The 22958-nt window shown below is 31.8% G+C and overlaps 1 protein-coding gene across 1 annotated transcript in view; it reads left to right on the plus strand.

Annotated features, from left to right (window-relative positions):
• Positions 1 to 22733, plus strand: part of LOC123669969 (protein O-mannosyl-transferase TMTC1-like) — a 108373-nt gene extending 85640 nt beyond the window's left edge. Inside the window, exons 5-14 of the mRNA XM_045603476.1 lie at positions 4600 to 4776; positions 7382 to 7571; positions 10639 to 10760; positions 12397 to 12561; positions 12975 to 13088; positions 14452 to 14592; positions 16474 to 16673; positions 17781 to 17946; positions 20555 to 20678; positions 22383 to 22733. Of these exons, the coding sequence (XP_045459432.1) occupies positions 4600 to 4776; positions 7382 to 7571; positions 10639 to 10760; positions 12397 to 12561; positions 12975 to 13088; positions 14452 to 14592; positions 16474 to 16673; positions 17781 to 17946; positions 20555 to 20678; positions 22383 to 22733 (1750 nt within the window). The remainder of the gene's footprint in view (positions 1 to 4599; positions 4777 to 7381; positions 7572 to 10638; positions 10761 to 12396; positions 12562 to 12974; positions 13089 to 14451; positions 14593 to 16473; positions 16674 to 17780; positions 17947 to 20554; positions 20679 to 22382) is intronic.
• Positions 22734 to 22958: the final 225 nt, after the last annotated feature.

A 22958-nucleotide genomic window follows, 5' to 3' on the forward strand; every position in this document is an offset into this window, starting at 1 on the left:
GTCGTTCATAACGATAACTTTACATTTAAAGCTTCCAATTGAAGTTAATACTAAAATTATTAAAAATTTCTGTCATGTGATTTTCCAATTTAATAATACTAGCAGAAACCTTTTGATTCAAACTATCTAATTATCTAATATTTGAAACATGAAAGCAACATAGGAGTATTACAAAATACACATTTCAAGTCGAGTAATTGCTTTTCAATTTAAATGTAATAAAATTTCCCTCATTATTGATACTGAGCACTAAATTACGAAACGAGAGCCTGAGATGAAATTGTCTCATTAAGTTGGAAATAATTTATTGAACGTGATACGCTACTAGCTATTGAGTAATGTTCATGTAATACGTAAGATTTAATTAAAACAAGTGAGGTGTGAGTTACTTGAAAATTTGTTAGAACAAATTGATATGTACCTAATCGCTTAAATTGCTCCATTTTAAAGTAGTAAAAAGCCGTATGGCTACATTCGGCTTTTTTCGTGTTTACTCGTGTATTTCGACTTTGACTTTAGCTTGTGTGTATCAAACTAAATTCCTGTGGTATACATAATATACTCGTAGTAATTACGAAAATTGCCAAATTTTATTCAGATTAGCTTAGTTATTTGGCGTGACCAATTCTGCCATAGATATGTAATATCATACGATACCTAAAATCATAAATAAGACAAGGCAATATTCTAAAATGCAACGCGTCAAAATTTGGGAGAACCTTTCATACAACAAAGTTTTTGACAGTCTTTGGAATGATAAACAAACTGTTATAACGCTTGTTACCTGCTGACCTAAAATGTTTTTGTATGTTTCTCTGGTTTTCGGCAGAAATATGACAATTAAATATGATTGTTTAGGCGTGATTTTAGAGTTTATTTTAGGTACTATTTAAACATTTATTGTCAGTAAAATACGTCCTACGTAACTGAGGTAAGGTACAGCAGAAATTTCCTGCTCAAAATATGGAGCAGCTCCACTGGGGTACTACTGTACCTCGACCTTACGGAAGATTACAGCTAAGTAAAATTATTTTCAAGCAGTGTTGTCTTCCTGTTGGTGAGTAAGGTGACCAGATTTCATGGGGGAATTGGGGACAGGTTCGGCAACGCATTTGCGATGCTTCTGGTGTTACCGTAATCACTTACCATTAGGTGAGCCGTACGATTGTTTGCCGACCTAGTTGTATAAAAAATAAATAAACCACAGGTTCTTGTTGCCTGTGTTGATAATTCGGTTTTAAATGTCATATATGTATGTAATTATAAAATGCATGTATATATATTTTATTTGTTTTTGTTGATTTACATATTATGGACTACAGATCAGTAGCCTGTGATAGAAGAAAGTATTTTAATGTTGCGATCATTAAACATCGATCTTCCAAAAATTTTTTAGTCATATCTCATCGAACCGATTCATTTAACTATTTGCCAGCTGGGGACGCCAAGTTTGATGGATCATTTTCGATCTTCGTTACATAATGGGATGAATGGTAATTAGACTCGATTTATGTCTTTTGTTCGAAGTTTGGAATTTAAACATTTATCAGATATTAAACTATGTCCATTTTAATGACAGTGTGATTTAAAATCTAAAAGTTATTGGATCATATTTTAATCGGAATCTGATAATTAATAGGTCTGAATTTAGCATAAAGGGGTTCAAGTGCGAAGGAGACTAAACGTAATAATATATTTTACGAGCCACATTATATCTGTCTGTACCGAGCCAGGCCGTGTCCTTTCATCCAGGACCAAATACCTAAAAATATAATATTCAACATTCATATATATATACTTTTGTCTGTCCCTAAGGTTGGCAACTTGATGCCTGGTAGGTAACAGTCTTATAATAAATATACATTTTTTTTAAAAAGAAATGCAGATATATTCATATACGCTAGCGCGACCCCATCTCGCCCCACCCAGGCGGATGACTGCTGACGCGTAGTGGTTTTTTGGTCAGTAAAAGTCTGACATACCCTCTCCGGTGCCACCGAGCTGGAAGGGTAAAAAAAGGGTGAGAAATGAACCCACAACCCCCCGAGTAGAAACCATAATCACCACAAACTGGGCCAACGGGTTGGTCATCTATCACTTGTTTGTTCAATACACAGAAATAGTTATACCCCAAACTATTTCTGTGGTTCAATACACAGAAATAGTATTTTATTACTATTTCTGTGGTTCAATATGAGTTTGTATCCTGGTCAAAACTTATGATACGAATAGCATCAAAGAGTCAGTATGTATATTTTCGTCGACCGTTCATAGGTCATAGGGCAGTCGATGGATTACATGTACGCAACCAAGTAGGTAGATATGAACAATCTTGTACGTTCTACCGCTTCATATTTGAATTTGTATATCGAATATCGTATCTATGTTTCTCTATCTGTATATTTGTGGAAATTTACTTCGGATATCTGCTATTTCTATGTGTGTATGTTACGGGTTGGTTTTAATATTTTTACCTGCAACTATGTTTAATACAAACAAATATAAATATACGAAATGGTAAAATGTATTTAAAATGGCAAAATGGTGTAATATATGTTGATGATAGGGTTAGGCATCATAGTTAATTTTACTATTAGGAAAATATGTATTACTTAAGTGTCAAGGGCGATGTCTATTTTTTATAAAAATACGTTCTCGCACCAAAAAAGTAGTTCAGCCAAATGAATGTAATCTTCTTATATATAAAAATGAATCGCAAAATGCTAATGTTGCTAAGCGCAAAACTCGAGAACGGTTGGACCGATTTCGCTAATTCTTTTTTTAAAATGTTCCTTGAAGTACGAGGATGGTTCTTACGGAGAGAAAAATTCTAAAAAAAAAAAAATTTAAATTTCCTGAAAAAGTCTAAAAACAACACTTTTCTATACTCCCTACAAAAGATTTGTGATAATACTTAAAAGTCAATTTGAACTTTAATACCATACGATAAAGTTTGTGTTAGGCGATACGAAGTTCGCCGGATCAGCTAGTTTTTTATAAAAATACGTTCTCGCACCAAAAAAGTAGTTGAGCCAAATAAATGTAATTGAAAATAGAAAATATCTATATGTAGGATATATTCTCCAATTAAGTGTCGATACTTACGTAAATTAAATATGATCTAATTGTCGATGGTGGCTAGGATGTCCAGTAGTGGATAGCGATAGGTTGGATTGACTGACTGACTGACTTATAAAAAAATATCATCGTAATTATTATTCAATTTAGAAATGTAATATTCATTAAAATTATTCATGAACATTGTAGCATATTTAAGTTAATACTGCAGAATATATTAAGCTCTTTGTTGAGGCTCATTACACAAACATAAAACATTCTAGCTATATTATTAAATAACATTTATTGTGATAAACGAAAAATACGATGTTAAGCTACCAGACTATTAAAACAAACAACCTTCTAAATATGCTCAGTCGGTTTCGCCATATTAAATAAAACCTAGTTAAACTACAAAAGCCATGTATTTCGCAAACATGCATCATTTAAATTATGAAATGTTTGTTTAATTTGAGTTTTAAAACAAAAATAGCCTTGGCATATAAACAACCCGCTTTCCAATTTATAATATTAGGTTCGATATTGTGCTATTTGTTTTATTTATTACACGCTAATAAATGCCGAATCAGAATTTGTTTGTTTTTGTGATGGTCAATTTGTTTCAATAGTACAGACTATAAATATTATTTGTGACGGATATGGGTTTTTGTACTATTTATTTCTATTAATATACGAATTACGAGCGAGTATTAATTATGGTTAGACCACAAATGTTCTGGTGTAGTGGTGCGTATAGGCGCCTTAAACAACGGCGTTTTGCAGGTTTGATTCCCGCTCGGGGTGGATATTTGTCTTTGTAAAAATATAAGTTTACGGCTTGGATATCTTTCCTTGTGGGTCTCCCCACCGGAACCCGAAGAGCACGTTAAGTTGTTAGTTCCGATGTTATTATATGCACCTGATAGCGATCGTTACTCATGATATATCCGCCAACCTTCAGTGGAGCAGCGTGGTGGATTATGCTCGAATCCTTCGACTACATTGAGAAAGAGGCCTGTAACCAGCAGTTGTTACGATGATATGATCATGTAACACTAACAACATATAAAAATTCGGGACTTAGTTTTATTTTAATTTTTTATTTATTTATTTATTTGTAACATTAAGAAAAGCGTGTATTACACTATATTTACTTGCAAAAGCCCTTTTCCTTGTCCGCAAGTAACAATCTCACACATTTTATATAACACTTATACATATTGCTATAACATTTACAACTACAATAGTTACGAAAACACATTTGTCAAACAAAAGTTTTGCGTCTACCCTACTTATTAAAAATCGCTTCTCATTTATTAATTAAACAATACTATCATCGACGGTATGGTCACAAAGATGATTTCAAAAAACATAAGGATGTAAGCCAGATAGTTACCTAGACACATTCACAATGATTTAGACGGGTTTTTTCTTTCTTTGATTTTACTTTTTTCGATTTGATTACTCCTTACAATTTACATTTTATTATACCTACTGACTATTAATTTCCTTGATTTATTAATATAATATTGTATATTTTAGGTCACTTTGTTCCTTGAAGATCGACAAGAAATGCACAGGGTTGTCAGTAAGGACGACGAAAGTTCTGGTCTCTCTATCGTTGCTGGTCTGCCTTCGCCTTGCTCTGCTTCAAGGGACCTGGCCAACATTTTCAGCTCAGGACAATCCTGCTGCATTCCACCCAAGTTTTTTTGTAAGGTAAGCTGTTAAAAGTATATTAAAAATAACCGGTATTATCTAAATCTGCAGGTAATACGTGTAGCTTTTTTGCGTTACCTGTAAATATGTTGTGTGTGAAACAAAAGAGTGTTATTATGTCATGCGTGATTTTATTTCGATATCATTACGAATAAAGTAATTTATTCAATTATTTGTTGTTTTTTCTTGCTTGATATTTTGTAGACTATAATTTTATATTTGCATACGATATCTTTCAGCCATTTTCAGTCTATCTATCTCTAGCTAGGTTTTGGACACAATTCGTATGGAATTCAGGTCAAAATTCAGAGATCAATGGATTATTGAAACTGACCGTTAAACTGTTAATTTGTTATTAATATTAGATTAAAACACATGTTTTTAAGCAGTTCTTTCTCAACCTGTTCCAGCATTAAAACGATTTAGAACTTTGTTCACTTTATCTGACTGTAATAAATTATTCACACTCTACCAGTACAGCACCACGTGAACTTAAAAATATTTGATAATATCAGCTCATAAAACAAACTCCTAATTGTAAAGCAATGTTAAAATTTTCACCGCTATTTCAATTATAAACATTGTTCATTAAAAATTAAAAAAAAAAAATAAGTAAAACAATTAATTATTCTAAGAATTAAGGATAATCTTTTTAGTAGAAGTGATTTTTTAGGTCAGACTTTTTACTTATAATAGGTATATCAATAATTTTATATTACTCTAGCTGACTTCGCAAACATTGTTTTGCCATATATGTTATTAACCCCCATTAATCCCCCCCCCCCTTATAACTTAGGGATATGAAAAAAAGATGTAGGCCGATTCTCAGACCTACCCGTTATGCACACGAAATTACATAAAAATCGGTTCAGTCGTTTCTTAGGGATATTGTAATTAACATTTTGACACAAGAATTTTATAAAAATTCTATATAAGATTTATACCAATAAATTTTCACTACTTCAATAGGCTCTCTGTTTTGATAACTACGTTTTTTCAAACTACCTTTAAAATAAGCATTGATTTAAAAAGTTTCAGATAAATAAAGTTACGTATATTAGAAATCGTTAGTTACAACAAATGTAACAAAGTCTCAGTTAGCGTAATATACTATAATAATTGTAATACATATAAATAGACGTGTCTAGACTGTGAAGTAGATATCTTATTATGAATTCCGTATTTCATACAATGTTATCGATAAGGACGGACAAGTTCCATTCAAGGAACTTGTCATACGCGGTTTCAACGGAAGCAGCTTGTTAGTTTACTTCGCTTGTAAATACAATAACTACACACATATAATAATATCATTATTATTTTATTATTAAAACGTCAGACGGAATTTTTAGCCTGTTAGTCATTGGTAATTTTGGGTTCATAATATTAAATCACTGCTACAAGAGGGATCACATTTGAAACTTACATGATGGGGTTTCAACTATGATTTTTGTCACGCCGTTGAATGGTAATGTTTTTAGTTAAGAAAAAACTCCAGATATCGGTTTTGTAATCAAACGTAACACGAATACAAACTATCAGATCACATTCATCTGTATGTCATATCCAACATTTGTATCGCCACTGTAAATTCGAACGATAATATTAATATCAACGTTAGATTAAGGTTGTGTTTCTTGGAACAATGTATTATCATTAAACGAATGTTTTGTATATTCGCAATAATATCCATTTTACTTATTTTTACATAACTTTTATTAACAAAAATACGTTGAAATATTAACTTTAATTTCTACCGAAATATGCAAATATATTTTTGGTAATTAATTACTCGAACTGCTGTAGCGTGCTCAAACTTGTTGAGTGCTCAACAAATCTCGTCCAATTTTTAAGCCAGGTATACAAGTTACTAAATAAAAACTTAGCTGTTTTTAATTTATTCTCGAATGTTCTTGTAATTTTCACATAAAATTAATAATAAAATTATTATTTTTCAGTTATTAAATTTCTTTCAATGATCATCGTTTATAATAATTAGTAAAATGTTCTAGTCAAGAACTCGAATAAAATTACGTCGAAGATAAACAGAATTAACCACGAAAACTTTACGAAGTTCTTCTAATATTCTAAAACGAACTTCATAATTTATACGCCATTGTAAAGTTCACTCTGCTTCACTTGACATTAATTTACGTTCCATTGTATCGTTGCCAACTTCTAACTCGGTCTAATTTGTTTTCTATTGTTAGTCCTTGGATAAACTTTAACTAGAGTTCCAATGATGTTGGAAGCGAATCCAAAACTATTAAAGCTATTTTCGAAATCGAGTAGATTGAAAAAACAAAACAAAAAGCAGAAACCAAAAGTACAAAAATATGACTTTAGTTCTTCAAATATTAAAAAAAAATCTTGTAGCAATTTCTTTGTCATTACAAATATAAAGTTTAAATTTACTTTTATACTTTTTCTATTCTTTTATATAATTATAATCAAACATACACAGAGGACATCGGATGAGACACTACCAACTGCGCTCAAGGAAGGACCACTTAACAAATGACAAAGACTTTTAAAAATCCATATTACCATTTTCCAAATGTGTACAAATAAATCGCCTAAGTATGTTTTACATTCATTGTTTCAGATTAATGACCTTTTGCTATTTGGCCGCCTTTAACTGGTGGCTACTCCTTTGTCCGTGGACCCTCAGCCACGACTGGCAGATGGGTTCCGTTCCTCTCATCACCAGCGGTTGGGACCCGAGGAATTTTATCACCTGTGCTGCTTTTGGGGCCTTGCTGCTTTTGTGCTATAGATGTATTAGTGATTTGGAGGTGAGATACATGAGATGATATGAACTATTCTTAGATACTGTAATAATGAACTTAACATAGGTCAAACCAAGCTTAACCGTGCTAAATACGCGTGAGTCGAGATCTATATTAGCATAAGCGTTTTATTATATTAAAACTTGTACAAGTTGCTCTAGTTACTAGATCTTGGTTTTCTTATAACAATTAAGGACTTTTTTTTGAGCGCACATTGAGTTTACTATCAGATCGCCACCATATTTTAACAGACTTCAAAAAAGGAGGCGGTTCTCAATTCGACTGTATTTTTTTTAATGTTTTTTTTTACTGGGCATACCGAACTTTATCATTATTTTTTTAATTAAAAAGTGGTGCTTTTTGATGTGGTCGCATTTAAATTTTATCGAGACCTTATTAGTACTTTTTGCATTATCTCTAATTTTGCGCATACTTGACTATTTTTCATCTATCAACGTCTGTATCTGTTGTCGATGTAAAAAATAGAAGTCGGTTTTATTTTTTGTAAAGAATTTAACCCAAATATTAAAAGTAGAAACTATATTTGTCGCTCAGAACACGTTAGAAAAATCGTCGGACTGTCATACATACGAAACAAGACAAAACAAAATAGAAATAATCACACCAAATGACCACCCCAAAAATATATAATTATGTCTAACTAGACAAAAAATCTTCTTCCATTCTGAAATCTTCTAAAAAGTAAAAACTTACAGAGTTCAACCATAGCTATTCATTGCATCTGTGCCAGATATTGCGACGTTAAATCGACATCGTAATTTTCCAATAATTAGTCTACTACTTAATAAACTTGCATTATAAAATTTATTAAAAAATTCTATCAATATTTTATTTTTACCAAATATATAAAATATACTAAATTTATTATTTCAATAGCCAAAGTATATACTTTTAAGCCATACCATATGGATCCATATTCGAGGTACACTACATACTTACGCTTAAGGATTTTGACGTTACGATAACCTTTACATAACAATATATTATGCTATAAGTCTTATCATTAAAGTCTTCTTTTTATGACAGTTATTAGTTAATATTCTCCACAAGCAATCCGCTTAATATTTAATGCAAAAATATTATAATTGCTGTATACAAATATTTTATGTAGTAAAAATGGCATGGGCAACTAATGGCCCGTGGACGTTGTTTACATAATAAATAAATAAATATCATAAGCATTCAAGATACTCGTATTTGAGTACTCGAAATATTTTCAAAATTAAAAGAAAAGACACATTTAAAATTAATCGTAAATTCATGAAAATCGGCGTATCGTCAAATATTTGTCGGGTCAAACGAAATTGCCTGTATGAAAATGATTTAGATTGAAATACACGTTCTGTCTGTAATTTATCTTACGTATCTGCTAACATTAATAACGATTCGTGATTGATGTGCTTTCTCTTTGATATTATATTAATAAGTAATATCTGTATGATCTATGTGTACTTCATAATGTGGGAGTAAATTGAATATCATTATTGACGTCTAATAAAGATTTGAAAGGTTTTCATTCGATATTTGTGTGAAAATATATAAAAATTTTGAACTAATATTGAATTGAACAACTGAGGTAGGGCACAGCAGGTATTTCCTGCTCAAAATATGGAGCAGCCCGACTGGGGAGTACCTCGACCTTACAGAAGATCACAGCTAAATAATACTGTTTTCAAGCAGTATTGTGTTCCTGTTGGTGAGTAAGGTGACCAGAGCTCCTGGGGGATTGGGGATTGGGTCGGTAACGCGCTTGCGATTCTTCTGGTGTTGCGGGCGTCTATAAGCTACGGCAATCGCTTACCATCAGGTGAGCCATACGCTTGTTTGCCGACTAAGTGACAAAAAAAAAAATACTGGTGCAATTAAAGAAGGCAGAATTGGAAAGGCGGAATTGAGTGTATTTTGGGGTTTATAATATTGCAGCAAACAATTTTATTACGTCATACATGTTTGTTCTGAAATATTGTTATATAATTGTGTTTGCTCGCAAATGAAAAAAAAACCGACTTCAATTAAATCGACAAGTAATACAACGTAAGTGGACGAAAAAAATTAACAAACGCTAGTCGTCACTATAATTTTCGAGGGTTTCCCTCGATTTCTCTGGGATTGCATCATCAGATTCTGGTTCCCTTATCATGGTACCACACTTGGGATATCTTCTTTCCAACAAAAAAAGAATTATCAAAATCGGTTTATAAACGACGAAGTTATCACCGAACATACATAAAAAATATATATATATATATATACGGTCGAATTGATTAACCTCCTCCTTTTTTGAAGCCGGCAAAAAATTGTCTTATATAAGACAACGTGGCATGAAAATAGGCTTAAGATCTGTGTAAAGAGTTGGGTAGTCGGCCAGTTGCAAACTATATTGAAGATATTTATAAAATGGGTGTGCTAGTGAAGGAACACGCACACTTACTCAAAATAAATAGAAATCCATAAACCATTTATTCTCAGTATAAACGTATAAGCTTTATGCACTAATGCAAAAGTTGTATGTGTTTAAAAACAATGTGATTACTATGTTGATTCATAAATATAATGGCATACCAGAATTTTATAAGGATTTAATAGACAGCTTATGTTTTCATATATATCATTTGGAGATGTGAGCTTGCTAATAATATAAGCTATATTGATACTTACTTATTGTACCTATTGCGCTGCCGGTTGCGGGTTCGATCCCCGCACATGACAAACATTTGTGTTGTCTGGGTGTTTGTGCAGTCCTTGTGGGTCTCCCCACCGTGCCTCGGAGAGCACGTTAAGCCGTCGGTCCCGGTTGTTATCATGTGCACCTGATTGCGATCGTTACTCATAGTAGGGAATATATCCGCCAACCCGCATTGGAGCAGCGTGGTGGATTAAGCTCTGATCCTTCTCCTATATGGGGAAAGAGGCCTATGCCCAGTAGTGGAATATTACAGGCTGAAGCGATAGTGATACTTTGCACAATTACAGTTGGAGATCTAGTAACTAATAAATAGATTTATTTATTAGTTACTAGACACCCTTACTTATCATAACATGTTTGATTTAGGTCCAAAGACACACCCCCGCTGTGATTGGCTTGTTGCTGTTGGTGGTACCATTTGTTCCAGCAAGCAATCTCCTCGTCACTGTCGGGTTCGTCATCGCAGAACGAGTTTTGTACATACCGAGGTATGTTATATGTCATATGTATTATCAGGTTTAAAAAAAGTACATTCTATATATATTTTAACTATATTTTATTACAGAAAATAATCCATGATAGTATATTTTTTTATATTACTATGATAAGGAAACAAGTTAAGTCGTAAGAGAGGCTTAGTCCCAAATTACGTAACCGTAGCCACAGCTACCGTTACCTGTGGTGACGTTTCGGAAAGTAAAGGCTATGTAATAAAAAAAATGTTGAATTTTATATATATTTTCTAGTTCTTATTTTTTTTTAAATTTTGTTGATTAGTTTTTAATTAAGTACATAAAAGTATTTAGGAAATTTAGTATTTTAGAAAATAACAAATACCGTAAAATAAAATAAATCCATCAAAATAATAATAATAATAATAATTCAAACTATTAAGTGAAATAAAAAAACATGTGTCTTTATTTATTTTTGTCGACAGTATAAAATTATATAAATAATTCAAAAAAAGGTTACTAGTAATATTTTAATGTTTTACAAACGTTATATTATACAGTCGTGTGACTGATATTACGTCACTTCCGTTATATATTTTTCTTACGGTTTTAGTATCACATTTTTTTCAGTTCGGTCGCCCAGCCAAATGTCAAGCCTGCCGTAAGGAACTTCGTTCCAAAAAGAACATTTATTTCAAATAACGAGAATTATATAAAAATGGAACAATTAATATAAAAATAAAATTATGAATTTACATGTAATATAAAAGTAATGATATTAATATTATAACTTTTATAATTCCAATATTATAACCATTTACCATAATATTCATTGTTAATATTTTTTTTTGTAAAGCTACGAAGAACATTTTAATGAACGTTGACAAATATTCCAGTGAACATTAACTGTTGCAGGTTCGTTTCTTGTCAGGGTGTTTATTTTGGTGGGTCTTCTTAACAAGTCACGAACATTGCGTTAAGCAAACGTTTCCGGGTGTTATATGATATTATCAGCTAACTTGTATTAGGGGGATATTTGAGGTCTGATTCGATTCAGTAAAGCTAAATGATTTCCTTAACATTATTCGTCCTGCCAAAGATGATAAATAAAGAGTTCTTAAGTCAGTAGAAGAAATAATATATTATATTTACAATGCATTCAGTCTGTATCATCCCAGTGCTGGGCATAGGCCTCTTTCTGCACGTAGAAGACATATATATATATATATATATATATATATATATATATTACTTATTAGTAGTTACAATGTTAGTATTTAACTTTTTAATTTACTTCAAAAATGAAAAATTTTAATAAAGTTTTAAATATAAAATAAGGTTTGAAAAAATAATTAAAATAATTATATTCTTTTGTTTTTTTTTTTTCTATTTGTTCTAAATGTTAACTGGAAGAGAATGCCACTAGGCACAATTTCCACCTTTGTACCGTTTAAAAAAAATGCTCTATAAAGAGTTTACATGCTAGCAATCGTTACTCATGGTAGAGAATATACTCGTATCAGCCAACCCATGGAGGAGCAACTGGTACGTTAAGGTACGTTCTTTCATCTAAAACGAGACAGAAGCCTTTGCCAAGCAGTTCTCACAGCGTTACAGACTGAATAAAAATAATGAAATCGAAGGAGTTTAAATAAATAAATTTTACTTGTAGTGTCGGAAGCGTGATAATAACAGCGTATGGCGTGCAACTCATGTGGTACTCGAAGCCAGGTGCGAAGGCAGCGCTGGTGGTGGTGCTGGCGGTACTGGCCGCTAGTGGCGTGGCTCGCACACACCGCCGCAACGCCGACTGGCGGGATCGAGCCACTCTATTAAGGTTAGTCAAACAGCTAAAATTAACTTGAATATTATACAATCTACTTCGGAAAATTTTTGAAGTTATACTTCTTTTGGCGCGATAGGGAAAAATGATGAGAGTCAATTTTTACGATGTGATTAATATTTTAGTAGATGGTGAAGAGGCTTATCTTATGGGTATTTGTGTTTCTGTTGTTTGTTTTTTACTCTTGATAGGAGATTTTATGTATCCCTACTAGACGTCGATAAGTTGAGATATATAGCTATTCTTAACCTTTAATATATAACAGAATAAACTTTCAAAGCAACATCAAAATACTTAGAATAATTTCAACTAAGATAAACATTCTTACGAACTCACCCCGAGCCTAAGACCCTCGCACTACGGTCTCCGTATTCGGTAAATCACCGTCCAAATGTGTTTTGTTTCAGAGCGGATTTAGCGAGTTTACCTCAAAACGCGAAACTGCACTACAACTTCGGAAACTTTCTCCGTGAGACCGAACAGCAAGACAACGCTATCAAACATTACAAAGAAGCTTTGAGGTACAAAGCGTTTGCCGTAACTCGAAGGTGTTAGTTCAGCTGGCGCGTTATTGCGAACTAGTCCCGTGTAACTCGGTAGCTAATAATATGAGGATTGTCTTGGAAGTATTGCTCCAGAGTATTATGTTAACACACTTGATAATATTTACTGCTTAAGTTTTGAATCGACTTTTGAACTGTAATGCTGTGTTTTCAACACTTACATCCATGACGTGTTAGCGCAGCGGTAACAATGAGACAAAGCACATGACAAACATCCTCCTGGGGGGATTGGGGATTGGGTCGGCAACACGCTTGCGATGGTTCTGGTGTTGCAGGCGTCTATAAACTACGGTAATCGCTTACCATCAGGTGAGCCGTACGCTTGTTTGCTGACCTAGTGACATAAAAAAAAAACATTTGTATTGACCATACAGATGTTTGTCGTGGTCTGGTCGTTTGTGCGTATGAGTTGTGTGTTGCCGGACCCTCAACAAAGGAGAAAATCTTACTGGGGGCCGTTGAGTGTGAGGCATTTATTATTACTACTATATGATATACTGACTACGAGTATATTATAATCACTATATAGGTACATTTAAATAAAATTATAATAAAATATTATTGGTATGAAATATGCATGGCAGTTACTTGCGTATAAACTTAAAGGCTTAAGCAAGTAAATTTTTTGTAATTCATCATTAATATGTTGTAAGAAAATAAAATTTAACAACTTAGGAAAACTAAAAGTTATATAACATACAGAACAAGTTACGAACTTTTTATGTGTGTGTTATTTATTAAATTTAAATGTAAATGATTGTAAGAGAACATAAATATAATCAAAAATTAATAAAAAAACCAAGAGAAAAACATAACGCTTATATTACTAACCATCGATTCAATATTTTTAATAACAAAATATTTTCCTACGAAAATTGAAGCTTGGAAGAGCTTTCGATTTAATCTTATAAACGAAACGTGTTTTTCAATTACGGCATTATGAGCCGGCAAATAATGAATACCGTCTTTGAACTGGGATTTCCGATTTTAATTTTACATCATGTAATTCAGAATATAACGAATTTTAATTGTTTATTGTTTTGTTCAACAAAGCTGTTTTCTAAGTTCAGTTACGCATATAAGTTCAACTAATATATATATTTTTTAAGTAAAACCTTTTTTTCCGACGTCTAAATTTTTCTGACGCAATTCGCATTACACTCGGCTGTAGAATAAGGAAAAAATAGCAGGCAGCATTAATCGAATAATTTTCAAAACATTTTTTGAAAATGGAAAAAAAAAAATTCTTGCTTTGCAAAAATTTGGTTTCATAAAAGCACACAAAAGCTGTTTTGTTTATAATGTTGTATTCTTGGTTAAGGTTATGGCCGTCGTATGCAAGTGCTCACAACAATATCGGTACGCTGATCAACGCGGACAGTGCAGAACAGCATTTTTTAAAAGCAATCAAATACAACAGGCACCACGTGAATGCTCACTATAATCTTGGGAAATTATACAAGTAAGTTATTTTATTGTCTTCCGATCTAACTACAAAGTAATTTTCGTAGAAAGTGTAGTGATAGAAATTTTGAGTATTTTTGGAATGATTAATTTTGATACAAAAAAGTTAATATTTAGAAATCGATTAACAATAGGTAATAAAAAAAATATTGTGTCTAGTGTCATATGTTTTTAGTATTTATTTAAAAAAATCGCATCAAACTTGATCTGAAGTTTCAGTCGCAAAATTTTGGACCTGTCTGTTAATTTCTCACAATTAAAAATAAAGTTACTTACTACGAAGAAAATCTACAAAAAACAACAGTTTTCGCTTGTTTGGAAGTAAAATGGTATCCACTTCATATAAACATTCCAATACAAGGAAATATTGACGAAATCAATGACAGCTTGATTCGGTAAATTGAAAGGATCTCGTCCATTCGTTTTCATTTAGTAAATTTATTCCTATTTTATAAAAAGCGTTACTTTGTCGCTACGCGTCCTTGGTTCCTTGATACTTGTTCCTGTTCCTTGACTAACGTTTTTTACGCGTAATGTCACAATAAAATGATTGTTTATTTTTTAATATTATTTTTATTTATTTATTTATTCTTAATTTAAAATACAGACGCATATAAAGAAAGATACATGTTTAATATTAAAAATACGAGGCATTATCAGACGTACGTAGATATAAACTACGATATGATAGATACATAAATATAAAAAAGTTATATATAAATAAGTAAATATTTATAAATATATATAATTAAAATAAATAAATAAATTCATTAAAAATATGAAAGATATATTGATAGGTATAATACAACTACATATATAATAATTTACGCACAACATTTTAAAAAAGTTTTTTTTTTATTCTTTATTTTTTTTAGGGACTTTTGTCTACACAGACATGCCAGCCCCATCATACCCTAATTCTCACTATGTCTAAGAAATGGAGAGTTATGGTGGATAAATACCAAAATATTTTTTTTTATCGAAAATGTATGAAACACTGCCGTCAAATAACAGAAATAATTTCGATTCTAGAAATACTTGTATCCAACATGTCTATAATTTACTCAGATAATATTAATTAATATTCATTATTTAAGACCGCTTTCACCATGTCAGAAGCAAAGGTAACAAGCGATTCGTAACAATAATTTATTGACAATGAGTTTTCGAAAAACCTGTTATTATTCCATTGTGGGAACGAAATAATTATATATTTTATTAAACTCGTCATTCCCTCATTAATACTGAATAAAACTTAACCGCAAAATGGCAAAGCATTATCTCAGTGGTCGTTTGTACTGTTTTATTATAAAACATTTTAATTAAATTATAATATATTTTAATATATTAATATAATAAATGCGACTAAAACCCGAATTTCATACATAATTATTACGCAATAATTACAAAGCTTGCGTATGATGTGGACACGAAACAGATTAAAATCATTGTTAATCATGATTACCGAAGAGAAGCATTATGGAGAATATTGTAATAATTATTTCTGTGACGTGTGTGTGAAATTTAATTAACAGTATTCTATTTTTTACTGAAATACAAAATAATTGAAACTTAAAAACTATTTTAACTAATTTAACTAATAATGATATCTCTTTCGAGAAAAATCTGTTATAAATTCAATGGCTTTCGCTCTGTTACATTCTGTAGTTAAATAAAATATTAATTCTCACATTGTAGGAGTAATCCTCGAATTAACAAACAAAAAAAACTAGCAATGAACAAAACATGATATTTCAAGTAAATTAAAAAAAATATTAAAATATTCTCAGTTAGCTAAACATCTCGATCATTCTCAGTTACTTTCCTGCACTCTATTTCTTTTCTAAGAAAACACTACAATATCGTACAACTCCTTCAGAAAAAGCGGTCGTATCATACAAGCAATCAAAATGCTGGAACGCTGCATAGTACTACAGCCGAGATTCGTTCAAGCGCAAGTCGAACTTTTGTCTCTGAAGCCGGAATCTGAGAAACCGAAGATTTTGAAGAGACTGCTGGAATTGGAGCCGAATAATTGGGAACATTACGTGCTCTATGGAAACTGGTTGAGTAAAAAAGGTATTTCAAAGTAGGCTTTTGGTGAATTGTTTTCATTGTATCTTAAGATTGTATATTTCATGCCTGTTGATGTCAGGGAGTTGATTGTTAGGAACTGTCTATAACAAATTGGAATATGCCATTCAGCGGGAAATTTGCTCAAAATATGGAGCGGTCCGACTGGGGTCCTCTACTTTACAGAAGGCCACAGCTAAATAATACTGTTTTCAAGCAGTATTGTGTTTCTGTTGGTGAGTAAGGTGACCAGAGCTCCTGGGGAGGGATTTGGGATTGGGTCGGCAACGCGGCAATCGCTTACCATCAGGTGAGCCGTACGCTGTTTGCCAACCTAGTTATATGTATAAAAAAAAAAAATATGCCAACAGAAATAAATTTGCCAAGTTTTTTCGATAGTATATTCAGGTAAAAATACTTTCCTTATCAGACCAGAAATTTCGTTTGTCTTAAACAAATACTTATTACTTTGCCCTTGCGATAGTCCATCTTTTCATTCTGTAAATTAATGGTACTACACAGTTTTCACCTAACGTCTCAGATGTCGAAACAATAGCAACTTAAAACTTTGTTACTTATATATAAACAAAAGACTCTTTGTTTAGTTCACAATTGTTCTTTAATTTCTAAACGTAAATCAAATAAAGCAAAGACTAATATATAATGTTTGCGACATAAACATAATTAAATACCTACTCGAGACGAAATTTCAATTTTGAAGTCTATTTATTGTTTCAAGCAACTATTTGTTCTTTGATTACTTTTATCGTCGATATTAAAGGACGACGTCTTCACCTTTATTCTTTATGTAATTGCTTTTTACTTGATAAAAGATTGTCAGTTCTGTTTAAGTAATATGAAATATTAGTACCTTTTCTAATACCTTCTTTATAATTAGTATAATATGAAGAATAATATATATGTTGAAATAGGGTTTTTTTGGAAGTCCAAGAGTCCAAGACGTACAGCATTTCACTCGAATATCACATTTTGTTTTGAAAACAATCGGTAAATTAAAAAGTAATTCCACTGCTGAAGTTTGGACAAATCGAAATCCCAGAAACCTTTCAACCAAGGAAATATAATATTTCTCAATGTTGAAAACTTCCCCAGGCTTACCGGGAGCCGCCGCCAAATATTTCCTTGAAGCCACGAGATTAAGCTTCAGAAATCGAAACGTCGAGAAACCTATCAGAGGAGATTTAATCTCATTTAGATCAACGGCGCTCATGTACAGGAGTTTGGGACAAAAGTCTAGGACGTTACAGCTATTGACGAGGTAAGACTCAATAATAATAGAGACGACTATTTATTATATATTTTTAACTGTATTGTATCTTTAGTGTGTGTTAATATTTTCATATTTAATATTTCTCTTAATGCGTTTTTCACTCTGATTAAATCAAACTTCTATAATTTTCATTGCCTATATTATTATAATTTTCTGTGAAGACAAGAGAAGCCGACATTTTAATATATAAGTAAGTAAGAATTTAACTAATATACATATATATTTTGTATATTATATTCATATGTAATATTTTTTTTATAATCAATAGGATCAAGGAGATGGATGGATGTCACATACAAAAGTTTACCCGATTTCAGAATGTAGTGAAAATCTTAAGTCGTAATTCTGGCCTCCATTTTTCCTTATAGTTTTAAGCGATATTATATTTCTCTGATTTCTTTACTTTTTTTACCCTTTGTGATAAGGGATTGTTTGTTTTTTATAAAACCTGGTAATGGATTCCATTTTAGGAATACTGAACTTCTTAAATACTTTTAAAAGTCTCTTTTATTCGTTTAGGGAAATGATCCGTCAATTTATTTACAATGCAATTGTTTAAAAATAGAAACCTTAACAAGAATATGAACATTTTTTCGTTATTTTTTTTTTTAATTCACGGGAAGTTATAGAAGCGTTTAGGGTACGATCGACATCTGATGCAAAAGAATCGAAAAGTCTTTATATTATTTTTTAAATTAAATAAACGACGAAAAATCGTATCAACTTAATACGACTTATCAATTTAATTTTGAAAATTTGTTTTTAATTTTATGTTTAATTACTACAAAACTTTAACAAAATATAATTCATTAATACTTTATATGAATATAATTATTGGTTAAATTTGTAGAATACATAAAATCATAATTATACGAGATCGTCGGAAACCACGTATTGTTATTAACGTTAATATGATTTTGATCGCACTACGCATTGTGTGTAAATAACAAAACTAATTGAAAACCTATAAATGCCTATATCAATGTTTGCTGTCAAATCATGTCGATGGTAAAATAATAATGGGTTAAGAACATTCTAGTGAAATGATTTTATAATTTCCTAGTACACTTACTAAAATATGCAAATAACATGTACATATGAGTTAATAATACTATAGTTACAGTGTTCTAAAAATAATGCAACAGATAATTGATATTTTAATTGCATATAATTATGTAGCAGTTGCGTAGAGAGGGGGCAAGGGGGGTTATCATGCCCCGAGCGCTACTCACAAAGGGAAGCTAAATGGTCCGAAAAACTATGGTTTTTGAAGGGGAAGGAGGGGCTTAAAAGGTATTGTGCCCCGGGCGCGAGTTAAGCTCGCTACGTTACAGATATGTAGTAAAAGGTCTGTGTACATATACGTACAAATTCATGACTTATATCGACAAATAAAAGCAGTTGAAATTGAAATTTAAAAATCAAATTTTTTGCGCCCTATTTTGCAGTACCAACTCTAAAAATATAAAAAAGGATTATCTGATAATCCCTCCCTGATATTCGAGTCTATGTAAAATTAATCATACAAGTGTGGTTACAATTGTATATGTCACATTTCCTGACTGGAGCTTCCTCGCTATTTGTTACTCGTTATAATTATTCGTCATACTTTCTCAAGTCTCATTTTATATAAATATCGGTATTGATACAAGTCAAAAGTTTCTTACTATATTGTATATTATCCATATATTTATATTATTAGCCTTAACCTTAGCTAAAGTCTGTATCTTAATAGGTGACTCATGTGTTTTTATATAAATTAAGATTTAACTACCGTAGTATAATAGTCTATATATTAATACAAGAAGCAAAAACTTTGTGCCCCTTATTACGAAAATTGCGCAGACGGAGGAGTATGAAATTTCGCACACCTATCTATACATATAATAAAATGGTAGGAAAGTCAAAACTGCACATTGAATATTTTTTAAAAGAATACTTGGGGTGTGATCTACAATCGATACCGAAGTCAAAAATATAGTTTTTAGAATTTTTGTCTGTCTGTATGTATCTCCGGGATAAACTCAAAAAGTACTGCATGGATTTACAATTTGGCACAAATATTATTAAGAAGTCAGGTCAACATATATGCTACAAATTATCACGCTATCACCTACGGGGAACGAGCAGTGAACCTTTATTTCTTCAACGCATTCTCTAACAACGTGTAATCTAACGACGCATATTTGAATGTTGTTATTATGTTAATAAGCATGCTATAAGCTAGCTTCACACTATAAATAAAGGTATTCTGTAGTATATTTAGTATCAACATTGCACCCGTGCAAAGCCGGGGCGGGTCGCTAGTTGATTATATAAAGAAGGTATGCAGAAAGCTATTTTTTTTAATTATACATAAAAAATACATTAAATTAATAGAAAAAAAACATTACACATACTACCATGTATTTGACACACACACACGTATATAATAATCTTTTGTTTATTATTATAGAAGTTCTGTTGTCTTTAACAACAGAACTTTAGTAATCCACACTTATAATTTAAATCAATTATGGTCGTATTTCAACCACTAGGCGACCACTATCAATACAAAACTTTATGTATATACATAGTGGTATACTCATATACTCAGGTGGCACACGTGGCGGCGCGGCTGGCCGAGCGCGGCGGCGGCGCACACGTACCTACGAGACTGGCGCCTCCGGCTCGAGCTAGAAGGCCGAGCGCTCGCCTACTCCAAAGCTGTCAACCCTACCGTAAGCAAAGGATGATTGAAGTAAAACTTATATAAGTTAGTGAAGATAGAAAGAGAGAGAGCTAGTTAAACTATTTTATCAATGAAAACCCATAATAAATTCAAATATTTGTTGAAAATTAATATATGTATATATAATATATATTAATTGTATGACATATGACTATATACATACATATAGATGGAGCTAAAGATGTTTTGCTTTAGTCGTGTGGTCTAAAGCACATTCGTTTTTTTTTTAATTCAAATATAGGTACCTAATGCCCCTCTGACATATTGTTTAAAGTTACACATACATTCAATTGAGTACATTCCTTAGTTTTTCTCCAAGAACTTGTCCACTTGTTGCTTCTCTATAGTACAGCGTTTGCTTATATCATCTCTCGTGGAGTTATTATGCCATGTTTTACTTTCGACCCAGCTAATAAAACATAATAGACATGGGTCATAGAACTGCGACACAGTATGAGAAGTTCGCGCCATTTAAAAATGATCTAATAATAATTCTACGCGTAACCGTAAACTGTATTGCGGTACAACGCCGCATTATCATAGCAATGGCGCAGCGCTACGTCACGTTACTTTAGCAAATCTAATGAATGTTTTAACTTTCTCTTATAACTTATTTTATCATTTTGTAATTTACAGTTTACGATGGTGTTTTATCCACTGTTGGACTTAAGTATATCCTATGGCAAATCACTGAGTTTGTGGTTTCTGTTAGCAACAGCTTTCAGACCCATTACATACCCCATGTAAATATCATATTTTCGTCACTAAGAAATGTGTCTATTATATTTGTATTCAACTCTTGTAACCCTATTGTCTTATTCATCATTTAAACTTCATATTTCTCGTATAATATAGTATCATTTAATGTCAGTCAAAAGTCAAATTAGCTTTGATCATACTCAACTGACATTGTGATGTTTGTTTCGCATGCTACCATAGTATAAAATCTAGCTTCAACTTTGCGTTATTATTTACGATGGTATCAAATTTATACGTGTGACATACTAGCTATATAAAACTATTTCTCACCAAGTAAGAAGTCTCAAGTCAATCAATGGCTGTATACTGTGTCTTCCATTTATATAAATTCAAAATAAAAATTAGTAAAAATTACACATTTCCAAGAAATCTGTAATTTCCATTTTGCAAATCTATTAATATATATTTCCTTCTTGTTGTCATAGTTTACTTGATTCCAGGAAAATATTTTTTTTTCCTATTTTTTATGACAAGTTCAAAGTTCAAATCTACATCTTCACTTAATATATCGAAATTCGTAATTTAATATTTATAAAGTAAAACTTCTTTGAAATCGTTGCGATTTGAAACTCGATAAAACGAAAAAGCATCACGATAAAAACCAAACACATAAACGCGTAAGCGACGCCTTTTTATATGGCGCTTACGACTGTTTTCACGAGGCCGTTATCATCGTCGATAGAACAAATCGCATCGGCCTACCTTCCTACGACTCTTCAGAAGTTACACATCTGCTGTGTTTAAATTACACTACACGCTTTTTTCCATTAATTGATACCCATAATATTATGACTTAAAAATGCATTACAACAATTAAATTAGCTGTGTAACTACTGTTTGCAAGTAAAGTATAATGATCAGTTTTAATTTTTTTTAAAGTTTTTGACGTTAGATAGTAAGAGAAATATTTCCAAACACTACTTTTTATTTACAGAAATCAACAACATGCTTCGACCATAGGCAGCTCGCAGTCGGTGCAACCGAAGCAGAAGTGACAACAAACAATGAAGAATTAGTTAAAAGTGATGAAATCGTTAAAAGTGATGAACGAGACGTTACAAAAAGTGTTTCGGTGGACAATACGTGCGATAATAAAACGTGCGGATTAAAAAAACGTAATCTATCAATATCGACGCAAATTAAAACAACACACAACAAATCGGAAATCGGACTCAAGCAAAAGAAGTGTATGATGCATAGGAAACAAAAAAATATCAAAAATAATGATGTGATAGCGGATATAGCGGCACCGCTTGCTGAGCATATTTTAATGAAGACATTTTAAAATATGAACGCTTTTTTTAGAAATAACGTGAGAGAAAAATGTGCTTGCAAGTGATCTGAGTATTATTTTTGGGGATACCTGTGAGGTTAGTTGTAAATTACGCCGACAATATCGCGAGGTTAATATTTAGCTAAGTAAAGATTCTGATATGAGAAGTGTTAAATGTTGTATGATTTGAAAATGGCACAATCAAAAAGAGTTTAGTGATGGAAAGCTTAAAACTTC

This window comes from Melitaea cinxia, chromosome 4 (assembly GCF_905220565.1).
Source record: "Melitaea cinxia chromosome 4, ilMelCinx1.1, whole genome shotgun sequence".
In the NCBI taxonomy this organism is placed as follows: domain Eukaryota; kingdom Metazoa; phylum Arthropoda; class Insecta; order Lepidoptera; family Nymphalidae; genus Melitaea; species Melitaea cinxia.